The sequence below is a fragment of the Phyllobates terribilis genome, unplaced genomic scaffold (genome assembly GCF_046119375.1).
Source record: "Phyllobates terribilis strain yellow unplaced genomic scaffold, ASM4611937v1 Scaffold_7__3_contigs__length_470593459, whole genome shotgun sequence".
Lineage (NCBI taxonomy): Eukaryota > Metazoa > Chordata > Amphibia > Anura > Dendrobatidae > Phyllobates > Phyllobates terribilis.
Window position 1 is genome coordinate 194,918,470 of NW_027362767.1, and position 27,501 is coordinate 194,945,970.

At 47.6% G+C, this 27,501-nt stretch overlaps 1 protein-coding gene across 2 annotated transcripts in view; it reads right to left on the minus strand.

Moving 5' to 3' along the window:
- LOC141153065 (uncharacterized) overlaps positions 1–27,501 on the minus strand; it is a 204,495-nt gene that overhangs the window by 68,059 nt on the left and 108,935 nt on the right. For both annotated transcript variants that reach the window (XM_073637740.1, XM_073637739.1), the window contains one exon: positions 23,112–23,263. In XM_073637740.1, the coding sequence (XP_073493841.1) occupies positions 23,112–23,263 (152 nt within the window). The remainder of the gene's footprint in view (positions 1–23,111; positions 23,264–27,501) is intronic.

Genomic DNA, 27,501 nt, shown 5'->3' on the forward strand with positions numbered 1-27,501 from the left:
ACGGCCACATGAAGGCAATGGTGGGAAAGTGCAATTACTGTCGCAAGAGGAGTATGATGATGATGAGACACAATTGCCAGAAAGTCAGAAGGAGGACCAGGGTGCAGAAGTGGAAGACGAAGTGGTGGCTGATATAGTAACTGACCCAACCTGGCAGGGGGACATGCAGAGCAAGGAGAGCAGCACATAGAGGAAGGGAGGCGTAGCACCACAAGAGGCAGAAAGAAGCAGTGTGGTGGCCGCAGACACAAGGTGGGAAAGCGCTTCCCGTAATGCCAACACGACGGAAGTTGCCAGTACAACTGTTAGGTCTTCCCAAGTCTGGTTGTATTTTAAAGACTCTGCAGATAACCCCAAATAGGCCATTTGCACCACCTGCCACGCCAGCATCAGCAGGGGTAGTAAAACTAGCAACCTGACCACCACCAGCATGATCAGGCACATGGCAGCAAAGCACCCGACTAAGTGGGCCGAACCCCAGGGCCAGAAACAGTGTCTGCGGGTGACACCACTGCGTCTTCCGCTGTTGTGCGTGCACGCCAATCCCCTGTCCATGGTGCATGCGAAGATGCATCTCGCCCTGCACGGTTCGTTGCACACTCTCAAATAGCACCATCAGCAAGCATGTCCACGTCCTAGACCCAGCACAGCGTTCAGTTGTCCCTACTCCAATCCTTGGAACACAAGTGCAAATATGCCCACAATGTTAGCCGTGCCCTTAACAAAGCAGTTACTGGGAAAGTCCACCTAACCATGGACACGTGGACAAGTGCTTGTGGGCAGGGACGATACATCTCGCTGATGTCACACTGGGTTAATATAGTAAAAGCCGGGACCCAGTCAGACCTTGGGACGGAACACGTTCCCCCGATGCCGAGGATTGCGAGCCCTGGGTCAATCAGGGTTGCCCCCACATTCTACAGCTCCTGCATCTCTTCCTCTTCCTCCTCTTCAGCCTCCATTTCCGAAATGACCTGTCACAAGCTGGAAGCACTGCAGCACTGCATCGGCCAAGCGGCAACAGGCTGTGCTGAAGCTAATATGCTTAGGTGACAAACCGCACAATGCTGAAGAGTTGTGGACAGCTCTGAAAGAGAAGGCAGATCAGTGGCTGACACCGCTGAACCTACAGCCAGGCATGGTCGTGTGTGACAATGGCCGGAACCTGGTGGCAGCTCTGAAGCGAGGCGAACTCACACACGTACCATGTCTGGCCCACGTGCTTAACGTCCTAGTTCAGCTTTTTCTCAAAATCAACCCAGATCTGCCGGATCTGCTTGTCAAAGTATGCTGCGTGTGTGCCCATTTTAGAAAGTCAGCTACAGTTTCCGTCGCATGCTTCAGCAGCGTTTGCAGCTTCCAGCTCACCGACTGGTGTGCAATGTCCCCATGCTTTGGAACTCTATATTGCAGATGTTGGGAAGGTTTTATGAGCAGAAGGGGGCAGTTGTTGACTACCAGATCAACAAGGCCATCAGTATTCAGGTCAGACACAACACATAAGACCTCAGGAGTGGACATGGATGTCAGATATCTGTACCATCCTCCAAAACTTTGAGGACTCCACCAAGATGGTGAGCGGTGATGATGCCATAATTAGTGTCATCATCCCGCTTTTCTGTCTTCTGAAACGCTCTCTGCTCACAATTGAAAAGGATGCATTGCAGGAGGAGCACGATGAGATGGAGCAAGGAACCATACAGGGTGATTCCACACAGCCCAGCCTCATCTCATCCCAAGGTGGATTGGGTGACAATAAGGAAGAGGAGGAGGAAGAACAGGAGCTAGTTTCCTGCGCTATAGACGGTACTACCTGCACAACTGTCATACCGTCTATTCAGTGTGGATGGCCTGAGGACAGGGAGGAGGAGGAGGATGAAGAGGAGAGCATGGTCAGTTGTCCTCTTGTTGAGGACACGGAAGTCTTGCCTGTAAGCAGTCTGGCACACATAGCTGAGTTTGTTACGCTGCCTTTCCCGTGACCCTCGCGTTGTCCAAATTTTGGGTGACAGTCATTATTGGTTGGTGACATTTCTAGACCCACTCTACAAGGAGAACTTTCTGTCTCTTATTCCCGTGCTGGACAGGCCTAATAAAATGGGGGAGTACCAAAAGGCCCATGTTGCGGAATTCTTAAAAAAATTCCCATCTGAAAACGCTGGCGGCAGAGATCACAGTTTATTGGTCAACCAAGGAGTACAGGTGAGAGAGACGCAAATGTAATTCAGCAGAGGCAGGGGAACACTATCAAAGTTCTGGGACAGTTTTCTCAAACCCTCCCATAGCACAGGCCATGAGGCACGGGGTACTCTCACAAGATGCTGAGGGAATACCTTGCCGATCATACCAACGTCCTCTGTGATTCCTCTGTGCCTTATAATTATTGGGTATCCAAGCTGGACATGTGGCATGAACTGGCTCTCTATGCCTTGGAGGCCCTGGCCTGCCCTGCCGCTAGCATTTTGTCTGAGCGGGTTTTTATAACTGATAGGCGCATCTGCCTGTCAACTGAAAATGCTGACAGGCTGACACTTATAAAAATGAACAAGTGCTGCAAGGGGCCAGACAACTCAACACCACCATATGATAGTAGCGTAACAAACTCAAATACAGTGTCTTTTTTTTGGGAGGTCTAACTCTATTCCCACGCACCTCTGTCTTCACACCCACACATGGGTTGACACTTCCTGATGTTGTCTATTTGCTCTTGCCCTCCTCCTTCTCCTCATCCTCCACCACCATATCTACGTCTCTTGCAAGGGGCATTGGAGTTCCTCCAATTTTTTGACAGCCGTTGCATTCACTGCATAGGCAAACCGTATGGGAGACCCACTTCCTAATAATGGGAACATTTTATTCAGGAGGTCCTCCGACCTCTACGTTTCTTGCATGGGGCATTGGAGTGCCTCCAAATTTTTGGCAGCTGTTACTGTTACTGCATACACATGAACAGTATGGGAAACCCACTCCTTTCTAAGGGGAACATGTTTTTACTGCGGTGCACCTCTATGTGTCTTTAAATTGTTATTAGTATTTTTCCTAAATTTTGGCAGCCGTTCTACTCACTGCATACCCTATAACTGGATAGCAGACCTGCTCCTTTCTAATGGGAACATGTCGTTACTGTGGCCCACCTCTATGTGTCTTTAAATTGTTATTTGGGCTTTTCCCAAATTTTGGCAACCGTTGTACTCCTTGCATACCCTATAACTGGATAACAGACCCGCTCCTTTCTAATGAGAACATGTAGTTACTGTGGCCCACCTCTATGTGTCTTTAAATTGTTATTGGGGTTTTCCCAAATTTTGGCAGCCATTGTAGTCACTGCATACCCTATAACTAGATAGCAGACCCGCTCCTTTCTAATGGGAACATGTTGTTACTGAGGCCCACCTCTATGTGTCTTTAAATTGTTATTGGGGTTTTCCCAAATTTTGGCAGCCGTTGTACTCATTGCATACCGATATAATTGGATAGTAGACCCGCTCCTTTGTAATGGGAACATGTCGATACTCTGGCCCACCTCTATGTGTCTTTAAATTGTTATTGAGGTTTTGCCCAAATTTTGGCAGCCCGTGCAGTCTCTACATGGGCATTACCACTATAGGAGACCCACTCCTTTATAAAGGGAACATTTTTTTACTGAGGCCCTCCTCTATGTCTCTTCAAAGGGGTATTGGGGTGAGTTCAAATTTTTGGCAGCCCCTGCAGTCACTGCATACCCAATAACAGTATAGGAGACCCACTCTTTAATAATGGGGACAACAACGCATAGCTAGCTGATGGCCCTCTAACAATAGTGAAGACCGACTGCTGACCCTTTAAGAATAGTAAGGGCAGCCTGATGGCCCAATAAAAATAGGCTTTGTGACTTTCAGAGTCCTTCCTTCATCAATGAAACAGGATGTGTCTGATGATGTCTCACACACCACATGGCCAGATAAGGTAGTAAAATGTAAAAATGACATTTACTGTTGAATGTATTTTTCACCATTGAAAACAATGCAAAAGTGCAAAAACGCACCAAAAACGCTACGTGTGAACATAGCCCAAGGTGTGGAGGAGCATTTTTGTTTTTGGTTATTTATTTTGCCTTATATACAAGACATTACCCTGGAAAGGATGTTCCTTAATATTTTTCCCAGGAAAATCCATTTTGGTTTTGTTTTTGTATGTTTTATTGTGAGTCCGTAAAAGTGGCGTAATACCTGACAACGTTGTTGACAGCAGTGACCTGGGAGTCAGAAATGCTTCCAGGGGTCTTCCTAATGCTGTTCCCATGTCCATGCACTCTGCAGACTGCCAGGGGGGGGCCGCCGGAAAAATGCTCGAGTTTCCCATAGACTTACATTGGGCTCGTTACTCCGATCAAGCACTCGAGCATTCCAATTTGCTCGACCCGAGCAACGAGTACCCGAGCATTTTAGTGCTCGTTCATCACTACTATATAACCCAAAAAACTAACCATCTGAGTTTTTCCCTTCTAATGGACTGACTAAGCAAGAAGGAAACCCTCAAGAGACTAACTAATTATGCAAACCCTGTCCACAAGATCAAGCAGGTCATTCAGTGACAGAAGCGAAAGCATCGACCCGAGTGACAACATCACAAATCCTAAACTACATTATCAATGCTTGGACCAAGATTCCTTACAAGAAAACATGGCTACCGCACAAAAAGCCCAAGACTGTACATCAGCTAGCTTACTTTCAAGATCAGATATGGCATTCTGGTTGAAATTTGTTATTACTCAAGAGTCCAGCCAAATAAAAAATGAAACGTTCTGATGATTACAATAATTCAGGAGGAAAAAGGAAAAAAATGGGGTGCAGATATGTTCCGGGTGTTGCGATGGAGGAGACCAGCTTATTCACAAGATAAGACTTTTAATGACACTACGCGTTTCAGGGACAGTCAGTACCCTTAATAAGGTGCATGCCTGCATTTCGAACATCACAAGAGTAATGGGGCTGCGATATATACAGTCATGTCCAAAAGTGTTGACACCCTTGAAATTGCTCTAGAAAATATAGTATTTCTCCCATACAATTATTGCTATTACCAATGTTTTGTTATACACATGCTTATTTCCTTTGTTTATGTTGGAACAACACAAAAAAAAAATAGAGAAATAAAGGTAAATTGGACGTAATTTCACACAAAACCCCCAAAAATGGGCCAGACAAAATTCTTGGCATCTTTCCAAAATTGTGTGTAAGCAACTTTGTTTCACATGTGATGCTCTTTCAAACTCACCTGTGGCAAGTAACAGGTGTGGGCAATATGAAAATAAAACCTGAAACCAGATAAAAAGGGGAGACATTGACTCAATCTTTGCATTGTGTGTCTATGTGTCCCACACTAAGCATGGAGAACAGAAAGGGGAGAAGAGAACTGTCTGTGAACTTGAGAACCAAAATTGTTAAAAAATATCAACAATCTCAAGGTTACAAGTCCATCTCCAGAGATCTTGATGTTCCTTTGTCCATGGTGTACAACATAATCAAGAAGTTTGCAACCCATGGCACTGCAGCTAATCTCCCTTGGTGTGGAAGGCAGAGAATAATTGAGGAAAAGTTGCAACACAGGATAGTCCGGATAGTGGATAAGCAGCCCCAATCAAGTTCCAAAGAAATTCAAGCTGTTCTGCAGGCTCAGGGTGCATCTGTGTGAACTATCGGTTGACATTTGAATGAAATGAAACACTATGGCAGGAGACCCAGAAGGACCCCACTGCTGACATAGAGACATAAAAATGCTAGACTGCAGTTTGCCAAAATGTACATGAGTAAACCAAAATCCTTCTGGGAAAGCGTTTTATGGACACATAAGACCAAGAAAGAGCTTTTTGGCAAAGCACATCATTCTACTGTGTACCGAAAACAGGGTGAGGCCAACAAAGAAAAGAACACAGTACCTACAGTCAAATATGGTGAAGGATCAAAGATGTTTTAGGATGTTTTGCTGCCTCTGGCATTGGGTGCCTTGACTGTGTGCAAGGCATGATGAAATGTGAAGATTACCAAAGAATTTTGGGTCGCAATGTAGTGCCCAGGGTCAGAAACCAGGGTTTGCGTCCTAGCTCATGGCTCTTCTAGAAGGACAATGACCCCAAACATACTTCAAGAAGTCCCCAGGAATGGAAGGAAACAAAGTGCTGGAGAGTTCTGAAGTGTCAGCAATGAGTCCGGATCTAAATCACATTGATCACCTGCGGAGAGATCTTACAATTACTGTTGGGAGAAGATGCCTTCAAATATGAGAAACCTGGAGATGTTTGCAAAAGAAGGGTGGTTCAAAATTCCATTTGAGAGGTGTAGGAAGCTTGTTGATGGTTATAGGAAGCGATTGATTGCAGGTATTTATTCCAAACGGTGCAACCAAATATTAGGCTGAGGGTGCCAACAATTTTGTCCGGCCCTTTTTTGGAGTTTTGTGTGAAATTATGTTCAATTTGCCTTTTTTTTCTCTGTTTTTTTTGTGTTGTACCAAAACGCACAAAGTAAATAAACATGTGTGTAACAAAACATGTGGAATTGCAAAAATTTTCAGGGAGAAATAATTCATTTTTCTGGAACAATTTCAAGGGTGCCAACACTTTTGATCATGACTGTACATCACAGGAGACATGGGGCGGGGGCATATACAATACAGTAAACATGGAGCTGTGGCAAACACATCACAGGAGACGTGGGGCTGCGGTATATACATCACAGGAGACATAAGGCGGGGGGCATAGACATCACAGGAAACATAGGGTGGGGGCATAGACATCACAGGAGACATGGGGCTGGCACACAGACATCACAGGAGACATGGGGCTGGGGCATAGACATCACAGGACACATGGGGCTGCGGTATATACATCACAGGAGACATGGGGCTGGGGCATAGACATCACATGAGACATGGGGCTGGGGCATAGACATCACATGAGACATGGGGCTGGGGCATAGACATCACAGGAGACATGGGGCTGGGGCATAGACATCACAGGAGACATGGGGCTGGGGCATAGACATCACAGGAGACATGGGGCTGGCACATAGACATCACAGGAGACATGGGACTGGCACATAGACATCACAGGAGACATGGGACTGGCACATAGACATCACAGGAGACATGGGGCTGGCACATAGATATCACAGGAGACATGGGGCTGGGGCATAGACATCACAGGAGACATGAGGCTGACACATAGACATCACAGGAGACGTGGGGCTGCAATATATATATCACAAGAGACATGGGGCTGGGGCATAGACATCACAGGAGACATGGGGCTGGGGCATAGACATCTCAGGAGACATGGGGCTGGGGCATAGACATCACAGGAGACATGGGGCTGACACAGACATCACAGGAGACATGGGGCTGGCACATAGACATCATAGGAGACATGGGGCTGGCACATAGACATCACAGGAGACGTGGGACTGCGGTATATACATCACAAGAGACATGGGGCTGGGGCATAGACATCACAGGAGACATGGGGCTGGCACATAGACATCACAGGAGACATGGGGCTGGCACATAGATATCACAGGAGACATGGGGCTGGGGCATAGACATCACAGGAGACATGAGGCTGACACATAGACATCACAGGAGACGTGGGGCTGCAATATATATATCACAAGAGACATGGGGCTGGGGCATAGACATCACAGGAGACATGGGGCTGACACATAGACATCATAGGAGACATGGGGCTGGGGCATAGACATCACAGGAGACATGGGGCTGGGCATAGACATCACAGGAGACATGGGGCTGGGGCATAGACATCACATGAGACATGGGGCTGGGCATAGACATCACAGGAGACATAGGGCTGACACATAAACATCACAGGAGACATGGGGCTGGCACATAGACATCACAGGAGACATGGGGCTGGGGTATAGACAGCTGGCCATGACTACTTGTTATATTTAAATAGGAAAGGCCTTAATTTGGCTTTTGGGAGATCCTCAGTTGGAAGCACAATAAAAAATATTGTAGAGGCATTTTTGGAGTCAGAAAACAACTCAATTACAAAGAAAGATCATTTTCAATTTTATAAAAATTATTCTCATAACTTTTAAACAAACTCTGCCAAAATATGACAGGGGACGCAATTTTTTAAGCCCACAAGTTCTGGCTGATGTGAAGAGCAGATTAAGATACCTTGTTCTAATTTTAACTATTGTTACAATGTGTCCTATTAAAAACCAAACACATTATTTACGATACGATACAGTATATCGATCCCAATGGAAATTGTCGTATTTGTAATACTCATTCTCCTACGATTTCACAAGCTTCACTTCTAACAAACTGATGGAGCATATCGACAATTTTAGACTGGGAAAACGTCTGCAGAGATGTTAATATGGTCACAGTCAGACCCATCACTAGATTCTTCAGATAATAACGAGGAGTCAGCCCCTAACTTATGTGACTTTGCAATCATGTCTTGTACAATGTTTAAAGATCCTTGGGAGTTAAATGGTGTTCTTGTTCTTCACATCGGCACTCCACATACACACATATTTATAAGTGATCAGTGGTTGCTCGGAGTGCCTCTGATCCGCCTCTCGGCACCATGTTGTACACGAGCCATGTCACTAATTTCTATTATACAAGACCCTCGTGCCGTAATCCTGACTGTACAAGGGGATGAATACTTATGAGCCATTTCCTGCTACAGTTAATTAATTAGAACAGAATTGCAGTAGATGAGATGAAATGAGAGAGACAGTGGAATCTGGAGCTAGGAGAGTATACATCTTGTATCTCTCGTAGAGACCGACTCTGCCATACAGATTGCCAGTCCTGTGCCCGACTGTGCTCCCCCGGGAACCTCTGATCTGTACTGGCCACCACTGTGCAAGGTCTGATAATCCGTAAGACGCCATAGCTGCAGGACATCATGGAGAAGCCGGACAAAACCACATTACTTCCCTCCCTGATGCTTCCGCAGTGTGGCAAACGGTGGCGGTGAAATGGAGAATTTTTTGCACCTTGCCTCTTGAAGCTCAAAGTGTTTGATTTTGTGTATAACCTAGAATTTTAGGAAATTCGACTCAAACTCGATGTTCCACGGATCCATCTTCTCATATCTAAAATTCAGTAATGCTTCCGATATATAATTTTCCCAAAAATTAACCCCTTCATCTTAAGGAATCCTCACAAAGTGTGCGCTAAAAGGGTATTCCCATCTCCAAGATCCTATCCAATATGTAGTAAGTGTAATATTACTATTATTAGCAAATTCCTCCAATTAGAAATGTAGTATAGTTCTTCTGATTAGGTATGTTGCTTATCTCATGTAGGGCATTGCAGTAGCTTAGGTGTCCATGGTTACAACAACTCATATAGTAATAGTTGCTTAGTTAACTGTTAGTGGTCATAACCATGGATACCTAAGCTACTGTAATGTCCTGCACATGGGGTAAGCAACATAGCAAATCAGAAGAACTATACTACATTTTTAATTTGAGGTATTTGCTAATACTATTATTATGATTAATACACCTGCTACCTATCTTTGACATGGGAATACCCCTTTAACGCTTCATTCATCTGCAGTGCATATCATAACAGAAAAAGCCAACTTTCTGTTGAGAGAAGCGATTGAGAGGCTAATCGCCGTGTGCATATGGCCTACTTGTGGTTATCTAACAAATGTTCCAGCAAGCAATAGAGCAGAATCCAGACACAGTGCACATTGTAGACTGTCAGGATCCAGCAAGCGGCACTCACACTGAGTGACTGCAGAAATGTAGCTGAAGTCCAGACAACACCTTCGTAAGGAACTCCTATTTATATATGAGTAAATGTTGATATTTCTCAAATAAATCGATTAGATAGCTCCTCATCAGAGATGAAAAAATCAGTTTGAAGCTAAATGAATTTTCTGAGAATTTCCCCAAAAATCTGATTCACCAAAATGCGTTTTTTTTGTTATTCCATACACTCAAATCCTGCAAAATGATGGCTGTTGGGCTGTCCTTTTGCTGGATTCCTTTTACTTTCTTCACCCGTCACCCGTCACTCGGCTGCAGCTGTCTGGCGGGTGCAAATTCGCCAGATTTAACGAATTTCAAGAAATAAAAAATCTAATTGCAAATATTCCGATTGCCATGAAAATATGTGTATAAAACGAAGGCATCTCCTAGGACTGCGTATAACACCTTTCAATCTCTTTAACACAAACACACCTCTTAATGTCAAAATGACCTCACCACTGAAACAATAGTGACCTGACAGTGAGAGACAGGAGGCAGGCAGAGAGCAGGGAATGGAGAGAGCCAGGAGAGCGGTGAGTGCAGCGCTCACTTACTGCACTAGAAACTCATTAACATACAACTTCAAATATGTATTTCTCTACCATAGCAAAACGGATTTCTACAAAAAAGGTAAGGATTTACTCAGCGTTAAAGCACCTTTATATATATTCTATCAGTTTGGGGAATAAAATTCGGATGACAGGTTCTCTTTAAAGCACTACTCCATCGCTTTTTTTCTATTTCATACCCGGAGTGATATCACTAATGTATGTTCTCTGCCTGTAGTACCAGTCGCCATCTTCTGCTGTTCTCAACACCGCTATGGTCGTCTTCTGCTAGTTGTGACCTGACAGATCGCGCCAGTGTTTGCTGGGATCTGGAAGGCACTTATCCATGTAAGTCTATAAGAGCCAGAACAGGGCCAAAATGAGGTCATAGACTTACACTGAGAGCTTGTGACCATTACCTCTGACTTCTGGTAAATCAGGAGTTGTGGTCACAAGATGGCAGAAAGGTACCAGAGCAACATTGGGAAGAACCCTAACCCTAAGTATTGCACTACGAGCCGGGAATAGACATTAGTGATACTACTCCAACGGTAAAATGCAAAGAAAAATGTCGGAGTGGTGCTTTAAACCTTCACCACACTTGGTCTTATTATTCTTAGAACTGATCAATCCCAAAAGATTTTATATCAGCAATTTGCAACATTCTTACAATTACCAAAAGTCTCAATATCCACCCAAAACATTACTGATCAAAATGTTAACCTAATTTATGAGTATGAACCCATGTTGGCCTCACACAAGAAGAGCCGTTCATCTTTTAACAAGTCTTGGCACTTCTGGTAATACTCTCCATTTATTAGACAGGTTTGATTAGTAGGTTATGTAAATCTTCTAGACTTGGACTCAGCATTAACTTATGCATTTATGGTCATTTCTGTCCATTCCGTGATGTGTCTATTGTCAATTTATCCCATTAGTTTACAACCTACAACCTGGGCAAATATTCCCACAACAATTCTCATGTTTCAATTTATTTTTTATATATATTTTTGTCTTTTTGCTAATATTACATTTGACATTTATTCCATGACATGTATTTTCTCCATGATGGGTAAAAGTTCGACACCCGGCACCCACACTAACCTGAGGTTATTTGCACCAGTGGTGGCTCGATACAAGTGACGCGCCCCCTGGGCCAGTGCTGTTTGGGGATTACCCGGAGCCGGATCTGATGGGGGTTGTAGTCTCCGAGTGGCGGCGACCCGGTCCGTGCCCAGGGTGTCAAGCTCAGTGTGTGGCAGTCTTTACAGATGTTATTAGTTGTTCTTAGTGTCGACTACGCCACCCGTTGATTTGCGGTCAAAAGGCCGCCGCTGCAGCAGGGTCCGCTGAGGCTGGTGGTATATGTGCAGCTGTGGTAGTATAACCCCCAACGGGAGGGGTATAGCCTCAGGGGGTCAGGTGTAGAGGATGGTGGTAGTGGTGGTGCAGTGTGGATGGTAAGAAGACTCAGAGTCGGGCTGTGCAGTTCAGGGTTTTTACTTACTGCTGTTCTGTTGGTCACTCTGGCCTTGAGTGACCGCCCGAGCCGCGCTGCGTCCACCAGGTCCTGGACTCGGCCAACCCCCAAGCAATTCTGGAGCGTGGTCCTGAGCTCCCTTTCTGACTGTCCTCTCTACTGGCCGTCCCCACCAGAGGTCCACTTATGTCCAGCTCCCTCGGGTCTCCTGTTGGGTGAACCTTCTTTGGCTTCCCTGACCCTATGCTCGGTGTGCCTTCTTAGTGGACTTGGTGAGGGGCTGCTCCACATGTAATGTCGCAGCCTCCGGTTCTTAGTTGAGGGTAGTTTCTCTCCTCCACTAATTTGGGATCCGGTTCCCTTGCGTGCCAACCCTTCACCCTTCTGGTTGTATACTGGGTTCTTGGGGTTCCTTCTTCTCCCCCTCTGGGTCCTTCTCTTCTCCTCTCTCTCTTCTCTCTGCAGGCGCTCCTGGACCTCTCTCAGGACTGACTGACCCTCTACAGAAGACTGACCCTGATCTAAGATGGTGCCCACCTTATATACTCCCTCTATGTGTGAGCTCAGGTGACCAGCACCCAATGAGCTCCTAGCCTTACCCAGACTGCTCCCCCTATCTGCCCCTACACTACTGGGATGTTCCACCCCCCTCCCACTCCAGCCAGGGACAGACACTGTCGTACCTGCACATATACTGGTGGGAGTACCGTCGGTCTGTCCCCTGGAAATGGGATGTATGTAGTGTATGCAGCTATCTGAGCTCAGTCCCACACTCCATCCTTACCCAGGAGTGGAATAGAATCATAGAATCATAGAATCATAGAATGGTAGAGTTGGAAGGGACCTCCTGGGTCATCTGGTCCAACCCCCTGCTCAAAGCAGGATTCACTAGATCATCTCAGACAGATGTCTGTCCAGCCTCTTTTTGAAGACGTCCATTGAAGGGGAACTCACCACCTCTCGTGGCAGCCTGTTCCACTCATTAATCACCCTAACTGTCAAAAAGTTTTTTCTAATATCTAATCTGTGTCTCCTCCCATTTAGTTTCATCCCATTGCTTCTAGTCTTTCCTTGTGCAAATGAGAATAAAGATGATCCTTCTACAATGTGACAGCCCTTGACATATTTGTAGACAGCTATTAAGTCTCCTCTCAGTCTTCTTTTTTGCAAGCTAAACATTCCCAAATCCTGCAACCGTTCCTCATAGGACATGGTTTGCAGACCAGTCACCATTCTGGTCGCTCTTCTCTGAACTTGCTCCAGTTTGTCGATGTCTTTTTTAAAATGTGGTGCCCAAAACTGTACACAGTATTCCAGATGAGGTCTGACCAAAGAGGAGTAAAGACCGATAATGACTTCACGTGATCTAGACTGTATGCTTCTGTTAATACATCCCAGAATTGTATTTGCCTTTTTTGCTGCTGCATCACACTGTTGACTCATGTTCAGTCTATGATCTATTAGTATACCTAAGTCTTTTTCACATGTACTGTTGCTTAGCTCTATTCCTCCCATTCTGTATATGCTTTTTGCATTTTTATTGCCCAGATGTAGTACTTTGCATTTTCCCCTGTTAAAAACCATTCTGTTGGTTGCTGCCCACTGCTCCAGTTTATTTAGGTCTTTTTGAATCCTCTCTCTCTCTTCTCTAGTATTAGCTATCCCTCCTAGCTTTGTGTCATCAGCAAATTTAATCAGTTTACCCTCAATTCCTTCATCTAAATCATTGATAAAGATGTTGAACAATACAGGTCCCAGGACGGAGCCCTGTGGTACCCCACTTGAGACATTCATCCAGCTGGATGTGAAGCCATTTACAACCACCCTTTGAGTCCGATCACTAAGCCAGTTATGAATCCACCTAACAGTTGCCTGGTCCATTGCATACTTGGTCATTTTTTCAATAAGGATGATGTGAGATACTTTGTCAAATGCTTTGCTGAAGTCAAGATATACTATATCTACAGCATTTCCCTGATCCACCCAGTCAGTGATTCTGTCATAGAAGGAAATTAAGTTAGTTTGACATGACTTGTTAGTTACAAACCCATGCTGACTCTGGTTAATCACTTCATTCTTATCCATGTACTTACATACATGTTGTTTAATAATTTGTTCAAAGATCTTTCCTGGTATAGAAGTCAGACTCACCGGCCTATAGTTCCCTGGGTCCACCTTCTTCCCCTTTTTGAAGATAGGAACAACATTTGCTCTTCTCCAGTCTTCTGGGACTTCTCCTGTTCTCCAAGAATTTTCAAAGATTATGGAGAGTGGTTCTAAAATTTCTTCTACAATCTCCTTCAGTACTCTGGGGTGTAATTCATCTGGACCTGGAGACTTGAACTCATTTATGTTAGCTAAATATTCCCTCACAATCTTTCTGTTTACTGATAACTTGGATTCCTCTATTCCTTTAAAAGGACAGTGAAGATCAGTTGATGTTACATTTTCTTTCTGAGAGAAAACAGATGCAAAATAGGAATTAAAAAGTTCGGCCTTCTCAACATCCTCTCTTACCATTTCTCCATTTTCATCCTGTAAAAATCCTATAGCATCTTTGACTTTTCTTTTACTTTTGACATACCCCCAAAATCCTTTTTTATTGCTTTTGACATCTCTTGCAAGCCTTAATTCATTGTCAGCTTTAGCTAACCTGATACGTGCCCTGCAGGATCTGCAGACTGCATTATAATCTTCTTTAGATATGCCTCCCTCTTTCCATTTAATAACCATTTCTTTCTTTCTTTTTAGCATGTGTTTAAGTTCTGTGTTCATCCATCCTGGTTTCCTTAAATGCTTCCCATTCTTCCTACTTTTCGGGATTGTTAACGATTGTGCTTTGAGAATCTCATTTTTAAAAACTTCCCATCCTTCCTGGACATTTTTGTCCTTAAGGACATCCAGCCATTGGATCCCTCCTATTCTCTTTCTGAGTCTCTTAAAATCTGCCTTTCTAAAATCTAACCTTGAAGTTTGAGTCTTCACATGTCTTCCTCCTCTAGTTATCCAAAATTCTATAATAGCATGATCGCTGCCTCCTAGGGTCCCAGCCACCTTTACCTCCTCAACCATTTCCTCCCTGTTTATAAGGATTAGATCCAAAGTAGCAGATCCCCTTGTTTTCTCCCCTACCTTTTGGAAGATAAAGTTGTCAGCAAGAGAGGATAAGAATTTGCTTGACCTGTTAGTTTTACTTGAGAGAGATTCCCAACAAATGTCTGGATAGTTGAAATCTCCCATGACCACTACGTCATATTTTTTGGAGAACTTGGTCATTTGATACATAAAGAGTTCATCCATATCTTCAGCTTGCCCAGGTGGCCTGTAGTAAATGCCTACAATGGTGTCCTTTCCGTTGTTCTCTCCTTGTATTCTTACCCAAACAGTTTCCACAGAACTCCCAGTCTCTGAAGCTTCAATCTCTGTGCAGATATACGCTTTTCTAACATACAATGCGACACCTCCTCCTCGTTTATCAAGTCTGTTTCTTGCAAATAAGTTGTATCCTTTTAGCCTTTTATTCCAATCATGTGTATCGTCCCACCAAGTTTCAGTGATTCCAATGACATCATATTCCTTTTCCTGCATTAGTAGTTCCAATTCTCCTTGTTTGTTGCCCATGCTTTGTGCATTTGTATAAAAACATTTTAGTTTGTGATTGGTTTCTCTTCCTCCCATATTTTTATTATTTAGATTTTTTTGTCTTTGTTCTTCTTTTCCACTTCCAGTAGCAGAGATCTCAATAGTATTTGTCAGCTGTATGGCTTTTTCTGGCCTTTTGCTTCCCTTCCCACATTGTTCTAGTTTAAAGCTCTTCTGATGAGTGTAGCAAGGCGACTTCCAAATACATGTTTTCCAGTCTTCGTAAGGTGCACCCCATCTCTAGCAAGTAGTCCATCGTATAGGTAATTCATTCCGTGATCCAGAAATCCAAATCCTTGTTGACGGCACCATCGACGTAGCCAGTTGTTCACCTGTAGAATCTTATTCCACCTCATTGTTCCATGGCCATCCACTGGGAGGATGGATGAGAAGACCACCTGCGCTCCCAATTCTTTCACTTTCTTGCCTAAGTCTTCAAAGTCACTGCAGATGGTTTCCAGGTCCTTTCTTGCGGTGTCATTTGTCCCCACATGTATTAGCAGGAATGGGTAGTGATCTGTAGGTCTGAAGAGTCTTGATATCCTGTCAGACACATCTTTAATTTTTGCTCCTGGAAGACAGCACATTTCTCTTGAGGTTATGTCTGGTCTGCAGATAGCGGCCTCTGTTCCTCTTAACAGGGAATCCCCCATGACCACCACTCTCCGTTTTTTCTTCACAACATTCTTCTTTCTCCATCCAGGATGATTCTGAGTGCTTACAAGGTTATTCATTGCTGGCAAAGTCTTATCTTGCTGTATTTCTTCATGGTTCTCCTGTGTGAGAGCCTGGTACTGGTTCCTGAGCAGTATGGGTGCTGACTGCCTCTCGATCCTCCTGCTTCTGTGGGTCACATGCTTCCATTCCTCTGTTTCGTCAGGTGCAGTTCGAATTTCTTCTCTTTCTGAATCATGAAGAGATAATTCTGCTCTGTCTAAGAACTCTTCACCTTCCTTAATGATTTTCAAGGTAGTTAACCTCTCTTCTAGATTTCGCAACTTTTCCTCCAACAGGGACACAAGCTTGCATTTCTGGCATGTGAAGTCTGGCTTTTCCACTGGCAAGTCTGTGAACATGTAGCAGGATATGCAGCTCACCAAATGGCTCCTGGACTCTTCCATGTTCTTATTGTTAATGTTCTGAAAACAGTGAAAAAAGCTTAAAAAAAAGCTTCAAAATGCGCGCGCCGACAGGCGCGCGGTTTACCGATGTCCTCTTTTCAGCTCCAACAGCCAAAATCCAGTGTTCTTTGAGCTCGCGGAGACTCTTCACTTACCCCAAAATGCAGTGGGAATATGCAAATTATCTCCTCAGGACTCCTCCCCTGGAATACCACACCTCTGGCTTGAGGTGTAATACCCCTGTAGCAGCCGAGTCCTCAGGGTGCTACATTCCCCCCTGGTAAATCACAGCACGTCCTCGGGCTGTAAGAGAATAAAACATCCATAAACATACAATTTTTTCATAACAACATAAACATATAAAACATTATATATATATTTCTGCAGCATAAAACTTTTTCATAATAAACATTCTTGTAAACTTTCTTGTTCCTCCGGCCACGGTGCAACTTGTGACCGGGTAAAGTGCGACAGTCTCTTGTAGAATAACACAGCTTTCCTATAAAACCAGTAGGGGGCGCCTTAAAAAGCGCAACTATATACAAGGGGAAATATGGCCGCTCTCAGTCCTCGACTAGGTATTAGGAAAGGAATGACCGCTCTCAGTCCTCGGTCAGTGGGAATAGGGACACACGGGTTTCAGTTCAATTTGCTGGTCCCAACGGGGACTATATTTTAACTAGCAGCAGTAAAAGTTCTTATACCCTGACGGGTAACTATGTACAGTCTCTTTACCGTACTTTAATGACGGCTTACTCCTGCTCCTCCTTCAGACCCGTCCGGATCCTCTTGCTCCTCTTCACACCGTAGCTCCTCCTCCGTCAGCCGGTGTACATGGAGGGCGTAGGGTCCTTTGGCACACTTGTGCCGGGTGAACGTGACCTCGTCCCCTACATATAGGTCACGACCTCTGTGTCCCTCCGGCAGATGGGACTCCACGTCTCTTCTGGTCACAAAGACGTCGCCGGGGGTGTGGTGATCCCTGATGAAGCCCCACCCGTGCTGCATTTGGAATTTAATCACAGTCCCGGTGGTACGGGGACCATGAGCTGCACGGGGGTCTCTCCTGGTCCTGCTCTTCTGCCCTGCGCTCTGTTCCTGCAGCCGCTGCTCACGGACCCGCCTCTCTCTCCGTTCTTGCTCGAAGACTGCCAACTGCTGGCGGCAGCACTCCACACGCTCCGCTGCGGCTGCCCGAGTTTCCTGAGTGAACCCCATGAGGTCTCCTCCGGTGGGGTCCCACTCGAACTGCGCTTCTTCCAGCGGGAGCGGGGTCCTCTTAACGGGCTTCGGAGCCGGAATCAGGGGCTCGCACAGGGGCCTTGCTTTTTGGAGTTCCAGTTGGTAGTACTCCGGTGGCCATATAAAGGGCTGCCCATCCGGGCAAGTGTGCTGGGCAAACAAGTCTTCACCCAGGTGCGGCACTCTAGATGTTGAGGGCGCGGTGGTGGAAGCGGCGCCCGGGTTCGCCAGGCCTTGCGACCAGGCCTGGGGTACCCTGAACGTAAAGGGCACCGTGAAGACGGCGGCGCCCGGGGTTACTTGGCCCAGCGACCAGGCCGGTGGCTCAGTGGAGGTAGAGGGCGCTGTTGGTACTGCGGCGCCCGGGGGTACTAGACCTTGCGACCAGGCCGGTGGTGTTTCCTGCTTTGCCGCGCTCAGGGTTGAGGCGCGTGACGTCACAGGGGTCGCGGCCGCGGCTTCTGCTTGAGGCCTTGTCTGGAGCGGTGACGATGCAGCGACGGGCACGGCAGGGGGAATTTCGGGCTCTGCGACGGGGAGCTGGGGCAGGCACGCGGTTTCTCGGCTCGGGGTAGTGACGTCCCCTTTACCTGCCTCCATCTGTTCAGCTCCCTCTTCGGCGCCGTCTCCGGCCTTCACTCCTCCTGCACCATCCTCAGAGGCGGTCTGTCTCCTCGTCTCGGGTGGCGTGCTTCGCTGGCGGGTTCTTGCCTGCAGGGCCATCTCTCGGCTCCACTCCGTCAGCGTCTCTCGCTGCACCTGGGCCATCCTCCATGCGAGGCGCTCCAGCGCGGTCTGCGCACACTCCCGGTCTCGGGGGAGCTGTGCCAGGATCTCCACTAAGCCTAGTGGGGTTGTTGCTTGCAGCAGGCTCCTGACCACTGGGTCGGTGCTGCCTGCCTCTCCCTCCATCTCCGGGTACGGCTCCTCCAGACTCCTCTCCAGACTTCTTGTCTCCGGGTGCGCTCTCTCCGGACTCCTCCAGGCTGCACCCATCTTCTCTGTTTTGTTCTGTCTCCGCCCACATTGAAGGTGGTCCCGGGGCAACTTTGTGATTGTCAGTTCCAGGGGCAGTTCTCTCACGCTGATGGACATCTCTAGCATCACAGTCTCCGTTGGTGGGGGCGGTTTCCGCTTTTGGCGCCATTGCTTGACCTGGCCCACGATGGGAGGTGACCTCTTGCCACCCTCTGGCACGCCCATAATGGCGTCCGCTCTTCCAAGGCGGGAAATCTTCTGGAAATGGCGGGAATCGTCTCCCAGTGGCGGGAAACTCCGTGGATGGCGGGAAAAAGCTGCAGATGGCGGGCAACCGGCGGGAAACGATCCGTGATGGCGTCCCATGGCGGGGACCCTCTGGAACCGGCGGGAGACTTCTTCTTGAGGTAAATTTGAACTTCTCTTCAGGCACGCAGTACCCGGTGGTTGTGGGCACGAAATCCTGCCGACTACGCCAAAGTTGACGCGCCCCCTGGGCCAGTGCTGTTTGGGGATTACCCGGAGCCGGATCTGATGGGGGTTGTAGTCTCCGAGTGGCGGCGACCCGGTCCGTGCCCAGGGTGTCAAACTCAGTGTGTGGCAGTCTTTACAGATGTTATTAGTTGTTCTTAGTGTCGACTACGCCACCCGTTGATTTGCGGTCAAAAGGCCGCCGCTGCAGCAGGGTCCGCTGAGGCTGGTGGTATATGTGCAGCTGTGGTAGTATAACCCCCAACGGGAGGGGTATAGCCTCAGGGGGTCAGGTGTAGAGGATGGTGGTAGTGGTGGTGCAGTGTGGATGGTAAGAAGACTCAGAGTCGGGCTGTGCAGTTCAGGGTTTTTACTTACTGCTGTTCTGTTGGTCACTCTGGCCTTGAGTGACCGCCCGAGCCGCGCTGCGTCCACCAGGTCCTGGACTCGGCCAACCCCCAAGCAATTCTGGAGCGTGGTCCTGAGCTCCCTTTCTGACTGTCCTCTCTACTGGCCGTCCCCACCAGAGGTCCACTTATGTCCAGCTCCCTCGGGTCTCCTGTTGGGTGAACCTTCTTTGGCTTCCCTGACCCTATGCTCAGTGTGCCTTCTTAGTGGACTTGGTGAGGGGCTGCTCCACATGTAATGTCGCAGCCTCCGGTTCTTAGTTGAGGGTAGTTTCTCTCCTCCACTAATTTGGGATCCGGTTCCCTTGCGTGCCAACCCTTCACCCTTCTGGTTGTATACTGGGTTCTTGGGGTTCCTTCTTCTCCCCCTCTGGGTCCTTCTCTTCTCCTCTCTCTCTTCTCTCTGCAGGCGCTCCTGGACCTCTCTCAGGACTGACTGACCCTCTACAGAAGACTGACCCTGATCTAAGATGGTGCCCACCTTATATACTCCCTCTATGTGTGAGCTCAGGTGACCAGCACCCAATGAGCTCCTAGCCTTACCCAGACTGCTCCCCCTATCTGCCCCTACACTACTGGGATGTTCCACCCCCCTCCCACTCCAGCCAGGGACAGACACTGTCGTACCTGCACATATACTGGTGGGAGTAACGTCGGTCTGTCCCCCGGAAATGGGATGTATGTAGTGTATGCAGCTATCTGAGCTCAGTCCCACACTCCATCCTTACCCGGGAGTGGAATACCACACCTCTGGCTTGAGGTGTAATACCCCTGTAGCAGCCGAGTCCTCAGGGTGCTACACAAGCACATGGAATGAAGCTTTAAATCCCAGCTCCGTTCAGTGAGTAGTGTCCTCTCTCTGGCACTACAAAACAGCTATGATTCAAATTCTACTTTTCTAAAAGAATAAGAGCTGCTCTGCAGCACCTGGCAGCAGCCACTACACACTGAATGAAACCGAACTTTGCAGCTCTATTCCATATGTTTACATCCAGTCACCAGAAGAAATGTCAGCTGATGGTGATCAGTGGGGGCACTGGGTGTCAGACCCTCAATGATCTGAACTGGAGGTCCTATACTATAGATAGAAAAACAGAAAAATGTCTGCTGCACACTCACAATTTTGACACAGTCAAAAAAAATAAGTATCAAAATAATCCAATGAAAAAATCTTGACAGCACTTGTCAGGGGTTACAAAATAATCAAAATGTTTATTTTATTTCTCTGTACACAAAGTCACATTTTGACCTTCTTGATCTTTATTAAGTATGGACAGAAATAAATCACACGGACTTACAGGTTTCTGACCATACAGTCCTTAATCATAGTCCACATGGACGTTTCGACCTTCATGGTATTTATGAAACTTAATAAAGACCATGAAGATCGAAACGTCGCTTTGTGTATAGAGAAATAAAATTACTTTTTGATTATTTTGCAACCCCTGGTGAGTGCTGTGAAGATTTTTTCTCTGTACTATAGACAGGTCATCAATATGTTATGATGTCATCATAACTCTATAAATGGACTATGTGGCCAGACAGTCCACGTGGAATATACATGACTAAGGTTGGTATGATCAGAAATGCGGCAGTCCCCATCATGTTTTTCTCATCATACTGATTATGACTTTGTTTTTAACGTGTTTGTGAAGAAATTAAAGATCCTATTTTTATTCGGAACATGGAGCTGACATTTGTGGACTCATGATGGAATTCTGCTAAGACAAGCAGCCGTACACCAGCTATGGTGACAAGCTATGGTGAACTGCTATGGTGACCAGCTATGGACACTAGCTATGGTGACCAACTATGGTGACCTGCTATGGTGACCAGCTATAGTGACCTGATATGGTGACCAGCTATGGTGACCAGCTATCGTGACCAGCTATGGAGACCAGCTATGATGACCAGCTATGGTGACCAGCTATGGTGACCTGCTATGGTGACCTGCTATGATGACCAGCTATGGTGACCAGCTATGGTGACCAGCTATCGTGACCAGCTATCGTGACCAGCTATGGTGACCAGCTATAGAGACCAGCTATGAAGACCTGCTATGGTGACCAGCTATGGTGACCAGCTATCGTGACCAGCTATGGAGACCAGCTATGGCGACCAGCTATGGTGACCAGCTATGGAGACCAGCTGTGGAGACCAGCTATGGTGACCAGCTATGGAGACCAGCTATGGTGACCAGCTATGGAGACCAGCTATGGTGACCAGCTATGGAGACCAGCTATGCTGACCAGCTATTGTGACCTACTATGGTGACCAGCTATGGTGACCAGCTATGATGACCAGCTATGGTGACCAGCTATGGAGACCAGCTATGGAGACCAGCTATGATGACCAGCTATGGTGACCAGCTATGGTGACCAGCTATGGAGACCAGCTATGGTAACCAGCTATGGTGACCAGCTATCGTGACCAGCTATGGAGACCAGCTATGGTGACCAGCTATTGTGACCTGCTATGGTGACCAGCTATGATGACCAGCTATGGTGACCAGCTATCGTGACCAGCAATGGTGACCAGCTATGGTGACCAGCTATGGTGACCTGCTATGATGACCAGCTATAATGACCAGCTGTGGTGACCAGCTGTGGTGACCAGCTATGGAGACCAGCTATGGTGACCAGCTATTTTGACCAGCTATGGAGACCAGCGATGGAGACCAGCTATGGTGACAAGCTATGGTGACTAGCTATGATGACCAGCTATGGAAACCAACTATGATGACCAGCTATGGAGACCAGCTATGGTGACCAGCTATGGAGACCAGCTATGGTGACCAGCTATGGAGACCAACTATGAAGACCAGCTATGGTGACCAGCTATGGTGACCAGCTATGGAGACCAGCTATGGTGACCAGCTATGGAGACCAGCTATTGTGACCAGCTATGGTGATCAGCTGTGGAGACCAGCTGTGGAGACCAGCTATGGTGACCAGCTATGGAGACCAGCTATGGTGAGAAGCTATGGTGACTAGCTATGATGACCAGCAATGGAGACCAGCTATGGTGACCAGCTATGATGACCAGCTATGGAGACCAGCTATGGTGACCAGCTATGGTGACCAGCTATGGAGACCAGCTATGGTGACCAGCTATGGTGACCAGCTATGGAGACCAGCTATGGTGACCAGCTATGGTGACCAGCTCTGGTGACCAGCTCTGGTGACCTGCTATGGTGACCAGCTATGATCACCAGCTATGGAGACCAGCTATGCTGACCAGCTATCGTGACCAGCTATGGAGACCAGCTACGGTGACCAGCTATGGTGACCAGCTATGGTGACCAGCTATGGTGACCTGCTATGGTGACCAGCTATGGAGACCAGCTATGATGACCAGCTATGGTGAGCTGACGGACTTTATTCCTTCTGTGCATATGCTATGATTGGGCGACCACTTTTAGGATCAATTAGGAAACAACTTACCTACTTTAGGCAAAACAAAACCAACAGGATTTGGCCATAAGGCCTCCATGAAGTCCCACATCAAGTTGCTGAGTAAATATTTTATAGGTTGCAGTTGTGCTAAACTTGTAATAAAGACAGACATCTCATTGTCTATATTTTCCATACGTATTCTGCAATAAAAATATGTTTGCATTTAATATTTTATGTATTTATATTTGTATTACTACATAAATATTATAACTTTTATTTCAAGTTATTAGTTTTTCATAGGTGCAAGGGCAGGGGCTTCCATAGAAATCACGGGGGCCCATAAAAGTTGTTCTAATTGGACTCTCCTTCCCCTAAAAAAAAAAGATCATAAAATTTGGCGGGGTCACTCAAAAGCATATCTCACAACTTTGCAGCCCCTACAAAAGGAATTTTGCTCCTATTGAAGCCCCTTATTGTTCCCAGGCACTAAAATATCTCTGTCATTGTCCCCAAGTGTGATGCCAAGAAAAGTGCCCAGCAAACACAGTATGATACCCCCACAGTGAGTTTCTCCATACTATCCATCACAGTATGATGACCCTACAGTACACCTCACAAAGGATAGTACCCCCACAGTGAACCCAACATGATATGATGGCCCCCACAGACAGTATGAAAGCCCCCTACATAATAGTAAAGTCCTGGCACAGTCCTTCCACACAATATAATGGCCACCACACCATCCACACAGTATGCAGTAGGATGGACCCCACACAACCCTCCAAACAGCACAATGGTCCCTTCCATAGCCCTTCAAACAGTATAATGACCCCCACAAAGTCCTCGAAACAATATAATGACCCCCACAAAGTCCTCCAAATAGTATAATGGCCCCTACATAGCCCTCCAAACAGTATAAGGTTCCACATTTCCCTCCAAATAGTATAATGGCCCCTACACTTCCCTCCAAACAGTATAATGGCCCCACAGAGCCCTCCAAACAGTATAATGGCCCTACATAGCCCTCCATACAGTATAATGCCCCCACAGAGACCTCCAACAAGTATAATGACCCCGCATAACCCTCCAAACAGTATAATCTCCCCCACATGTCCCTCCATACAGTATAATGACCCCTGCATAGCCCTCCAAACAGTATAATGACCCCCACATAGCCCCCCAAACACTATAATGGCCCCCATATAGCCCTCCAAACAGTACTTTGCATGGAGTAAATGGGAGAAATAATTATAGGATGAACTCGCATATGTATGAGCATCTTTAGACTTAGCCTATTAAAAAGGTCACACCTTAAAGGAGTTGTCTGGCCTTAGGGTACAAATCTGCACTCGCTGCCTGAGGGCATGGTCACACAAGCCTTAGGATATGATTATAGTTTGAGCAGAGTGTCGGCATAGTGTGATCAAATTTTCTCGGGTGAGAGAGTTGTAGCACAAGGGAGGAGAAGATGGAGAGCAAAATTTCTCCATCTTCTCCATTCAGTGAGTCTGGAAATTGTAATGCACTTAGATGTCATCTGAGTGCAGTCCGATGTTGTACATGCACTCATTGACTTGAATGGATGAGTGCGATCAGATTCGTGCAGCAACTCGCATTCTGAAATTTTTTTCTCATGTCAAATTAGCATGAGAAACAAAACGCTAATCTGCACTGCCCCATAAAATTGGTCCGAGTGCTATGCGATAAAACATCACATAGCACTCGACTGTTGTGCATGCTCGTGTGAACGAGGCCTTACAGTACAAGACTGCGAGCTAGCAGCATTCCTCGGTGCCTGCACCAGGAGCGAAGGGTGCAAGCTCCATACATGCAGTCATGTGCCGTGTAAATGTGGGTGGCCTTGCTCAATGCGAATGCATCTGTGGCACCCCTGAGGGTTCGGCCGCCACAGGAATGCTGCACTTCTTTAATGAAGTGTGGTGTTCCTCCTCTGAGGTGAGTCCGGTGCGATGGTAGTGATCCAGCCTCTTGCATCTGTGGCACCCCAGGGGTCTGGTTATCACAGTAATAGAGATATTATGTCTGAGAGCAAGTGGGAGGTTTCTCTGGTCAGGAACCCTAGACATGCAACACGGCCCGCCCAGACCTGGGAGGGGAGGAATCTGCCCTTATAAACTGGGTCTGGGGCGGGATTAGGTTAGACAGAGCCTGCAGAACAAGCAGAGCAGTCAGAGTACAGTTCCAGACACAGAGAAAGTTACAACAGGAGCTCTGTAGGAGCAGGAGCGAGTGCCAGAGGCTGGAAGCTAGAAAGCTCGCCTTGGCTGAAGACACTAACCCGGACACGGAGTCCGAGGCTGTGGGGACATCCAGGTCCAGCAGCAGAATCCAACCGGCAGGGGATTCCATGTCCTCTGGCCTTAGAAACCCGAAGGCTCAGTCACAACGAAGGGACCAGCACCGCCATCGTGAAGCGAAGGCTGACGAAAGGCCCCAAGTCACCGGCCATACGGGTGAGCACCACACGGTATACTCAGGGACGTGGGCTACTTTTACCCGCATAGAGCAAGGTAGCCAGGAAAGAGTGCAGATAGTCGGGGAGGCCTACAACTCCACCTGGCCAGGGGAGATCCTGCTTGCTCACAGACTGACCAGGCCCCTACTGCTAACCAGTACTCCCGGGAGGGTCTGCTTTATATCATCAGTAAAGACCCTGAACTGCACCACACGTCTCTGTGATTCCTTGCCGCACCAGCACCATTACTACTCGGAAGCTCACACCATCACTCCCATCATCCACATTAGCTGCCCTGAGGCAATACGTCTCCCGTGGGGAGTTATCCCATACTCGGCTGCGCAAACAACATCAGCCTCGGCGGTCGGCAGCGCAACGGCGGTCCCCACTGACCGCAATCCATGGGTGGCGTAGTCGGACATTTGCTATACATTAAGACTGCCACTGGTTTGACTGCCCTGGGCACGGACCGGGTCACCGCCACGGAGAAGTACAACCCCCAGCATCCCAGCGATCCGGCTCCGGGTATCCCTCTGCACAGCACAGGCCCAGGGGGCGCGTCAACTTCAACACCACATTTCCACCAGAGGGAGCTAGTATGCACTATGTGCGGCTCCCCTGGTTACAGGGAATACTGGGGAACACAAAGTGGTAGGAACCAGTTAGTGGGTGTGGGTGGAGGAACAGTTAGGTGTGACACTTCTAATTTCATATTTAATAGAATGCCATCTTTGATCTTGGTCTTTTCTGGTGGATCCTCTCTGCTTAGTGCAGAGTCCAGTCCTTTAGACCTGTGTGGTCTCGGACAGTGTGTCTGTCAAGTGGTCGTATTGTGCTGTCAAAATACTGTGTGTAAAGTGACTTCCCTCCGGGAGCGCAGATCCTGTGTGGGCCTGCACCGGAATGGGACACAGCCCTCGTACCCGATCTATGGGACGAGAGGTAGGTTGCAGACGAGGAATGTCTCAACCCGGCCAAGGACCAGGATCAAGAAGGCCCGGGAGCTTTAGAGTGTGGCTCCCTAGCAAATGGGTCCCAGGGAGGATGCAGATGGAGCGGAGTTCGCCACCTGTCCTCTCCTACCTGATCTATTCAGAGGGATTCCGGCTGCAAGAGGGGTACCGGCCCCCGACACCCGACCTCGTACTCTATGTCCAGGACGGGAAAGCCCGGTTAGGCCCTGAGGATCCTGCCGGGCTTGGGAAGGAGAGGAATTGCCACCCGAGCCCTACACCTGAGAGGAGCTCAGAGGGAGACCCGGCCTATCTACACACGCACAGACGGGAAGGGGTAAAGTCTGTAGTGCAGGAACACTCTGGTGTAGGGATGCTGCCTCACACTGGACTTCCTCGGAGGTAGTCGGACCCCCGTCCCTGGTGGCCGCAGGACTCCGCGAGGAGCAGAGAGAAGCCTTGCGCTGCTTAAGAGAACTGTGAGTAAAGCCTTGGAAATTAATCCCTTTGGCCTCCGGACTGTTCATTACGCGCCATACCACGCGACACGGTGCCCGCACTCCCACACTACTACCCCCCTTTATCCTGCCTTGCCTGCCCTGAGGCCACGCTCCGCCTGTGGGGAGCAGCGAGAACTTTAGCCGCCGTCACACCGGGCCTCAGTGGACTGAAGCGGTGCTGGTGGCGCATCACCAGACACCACAGGTGGCGTAGTCGACAATTACCACTCAACCCGGAAAGCCCTAACATAAATTTTAATGTGACGGCCCTGGGCACGGAACGGGTCCAGGCCATGACTGCATCCCCCTTCTCAACATCTGACCCGGCTCCGAGTACCCCATCTTCCCAGGGCAGGGCTTGCGAGCGTCACATCACTGGCGTAGTCGGCAGGATATCGTGCCCGCAGCAACGGAGAAAAGTGCCCATTGCTACCGGGTACTGTGTGCCTTATGTAATGCACACGTCCGGGCTGAGCGGCGTGTGCGTGTGATTCCACTGGACCGTGCCG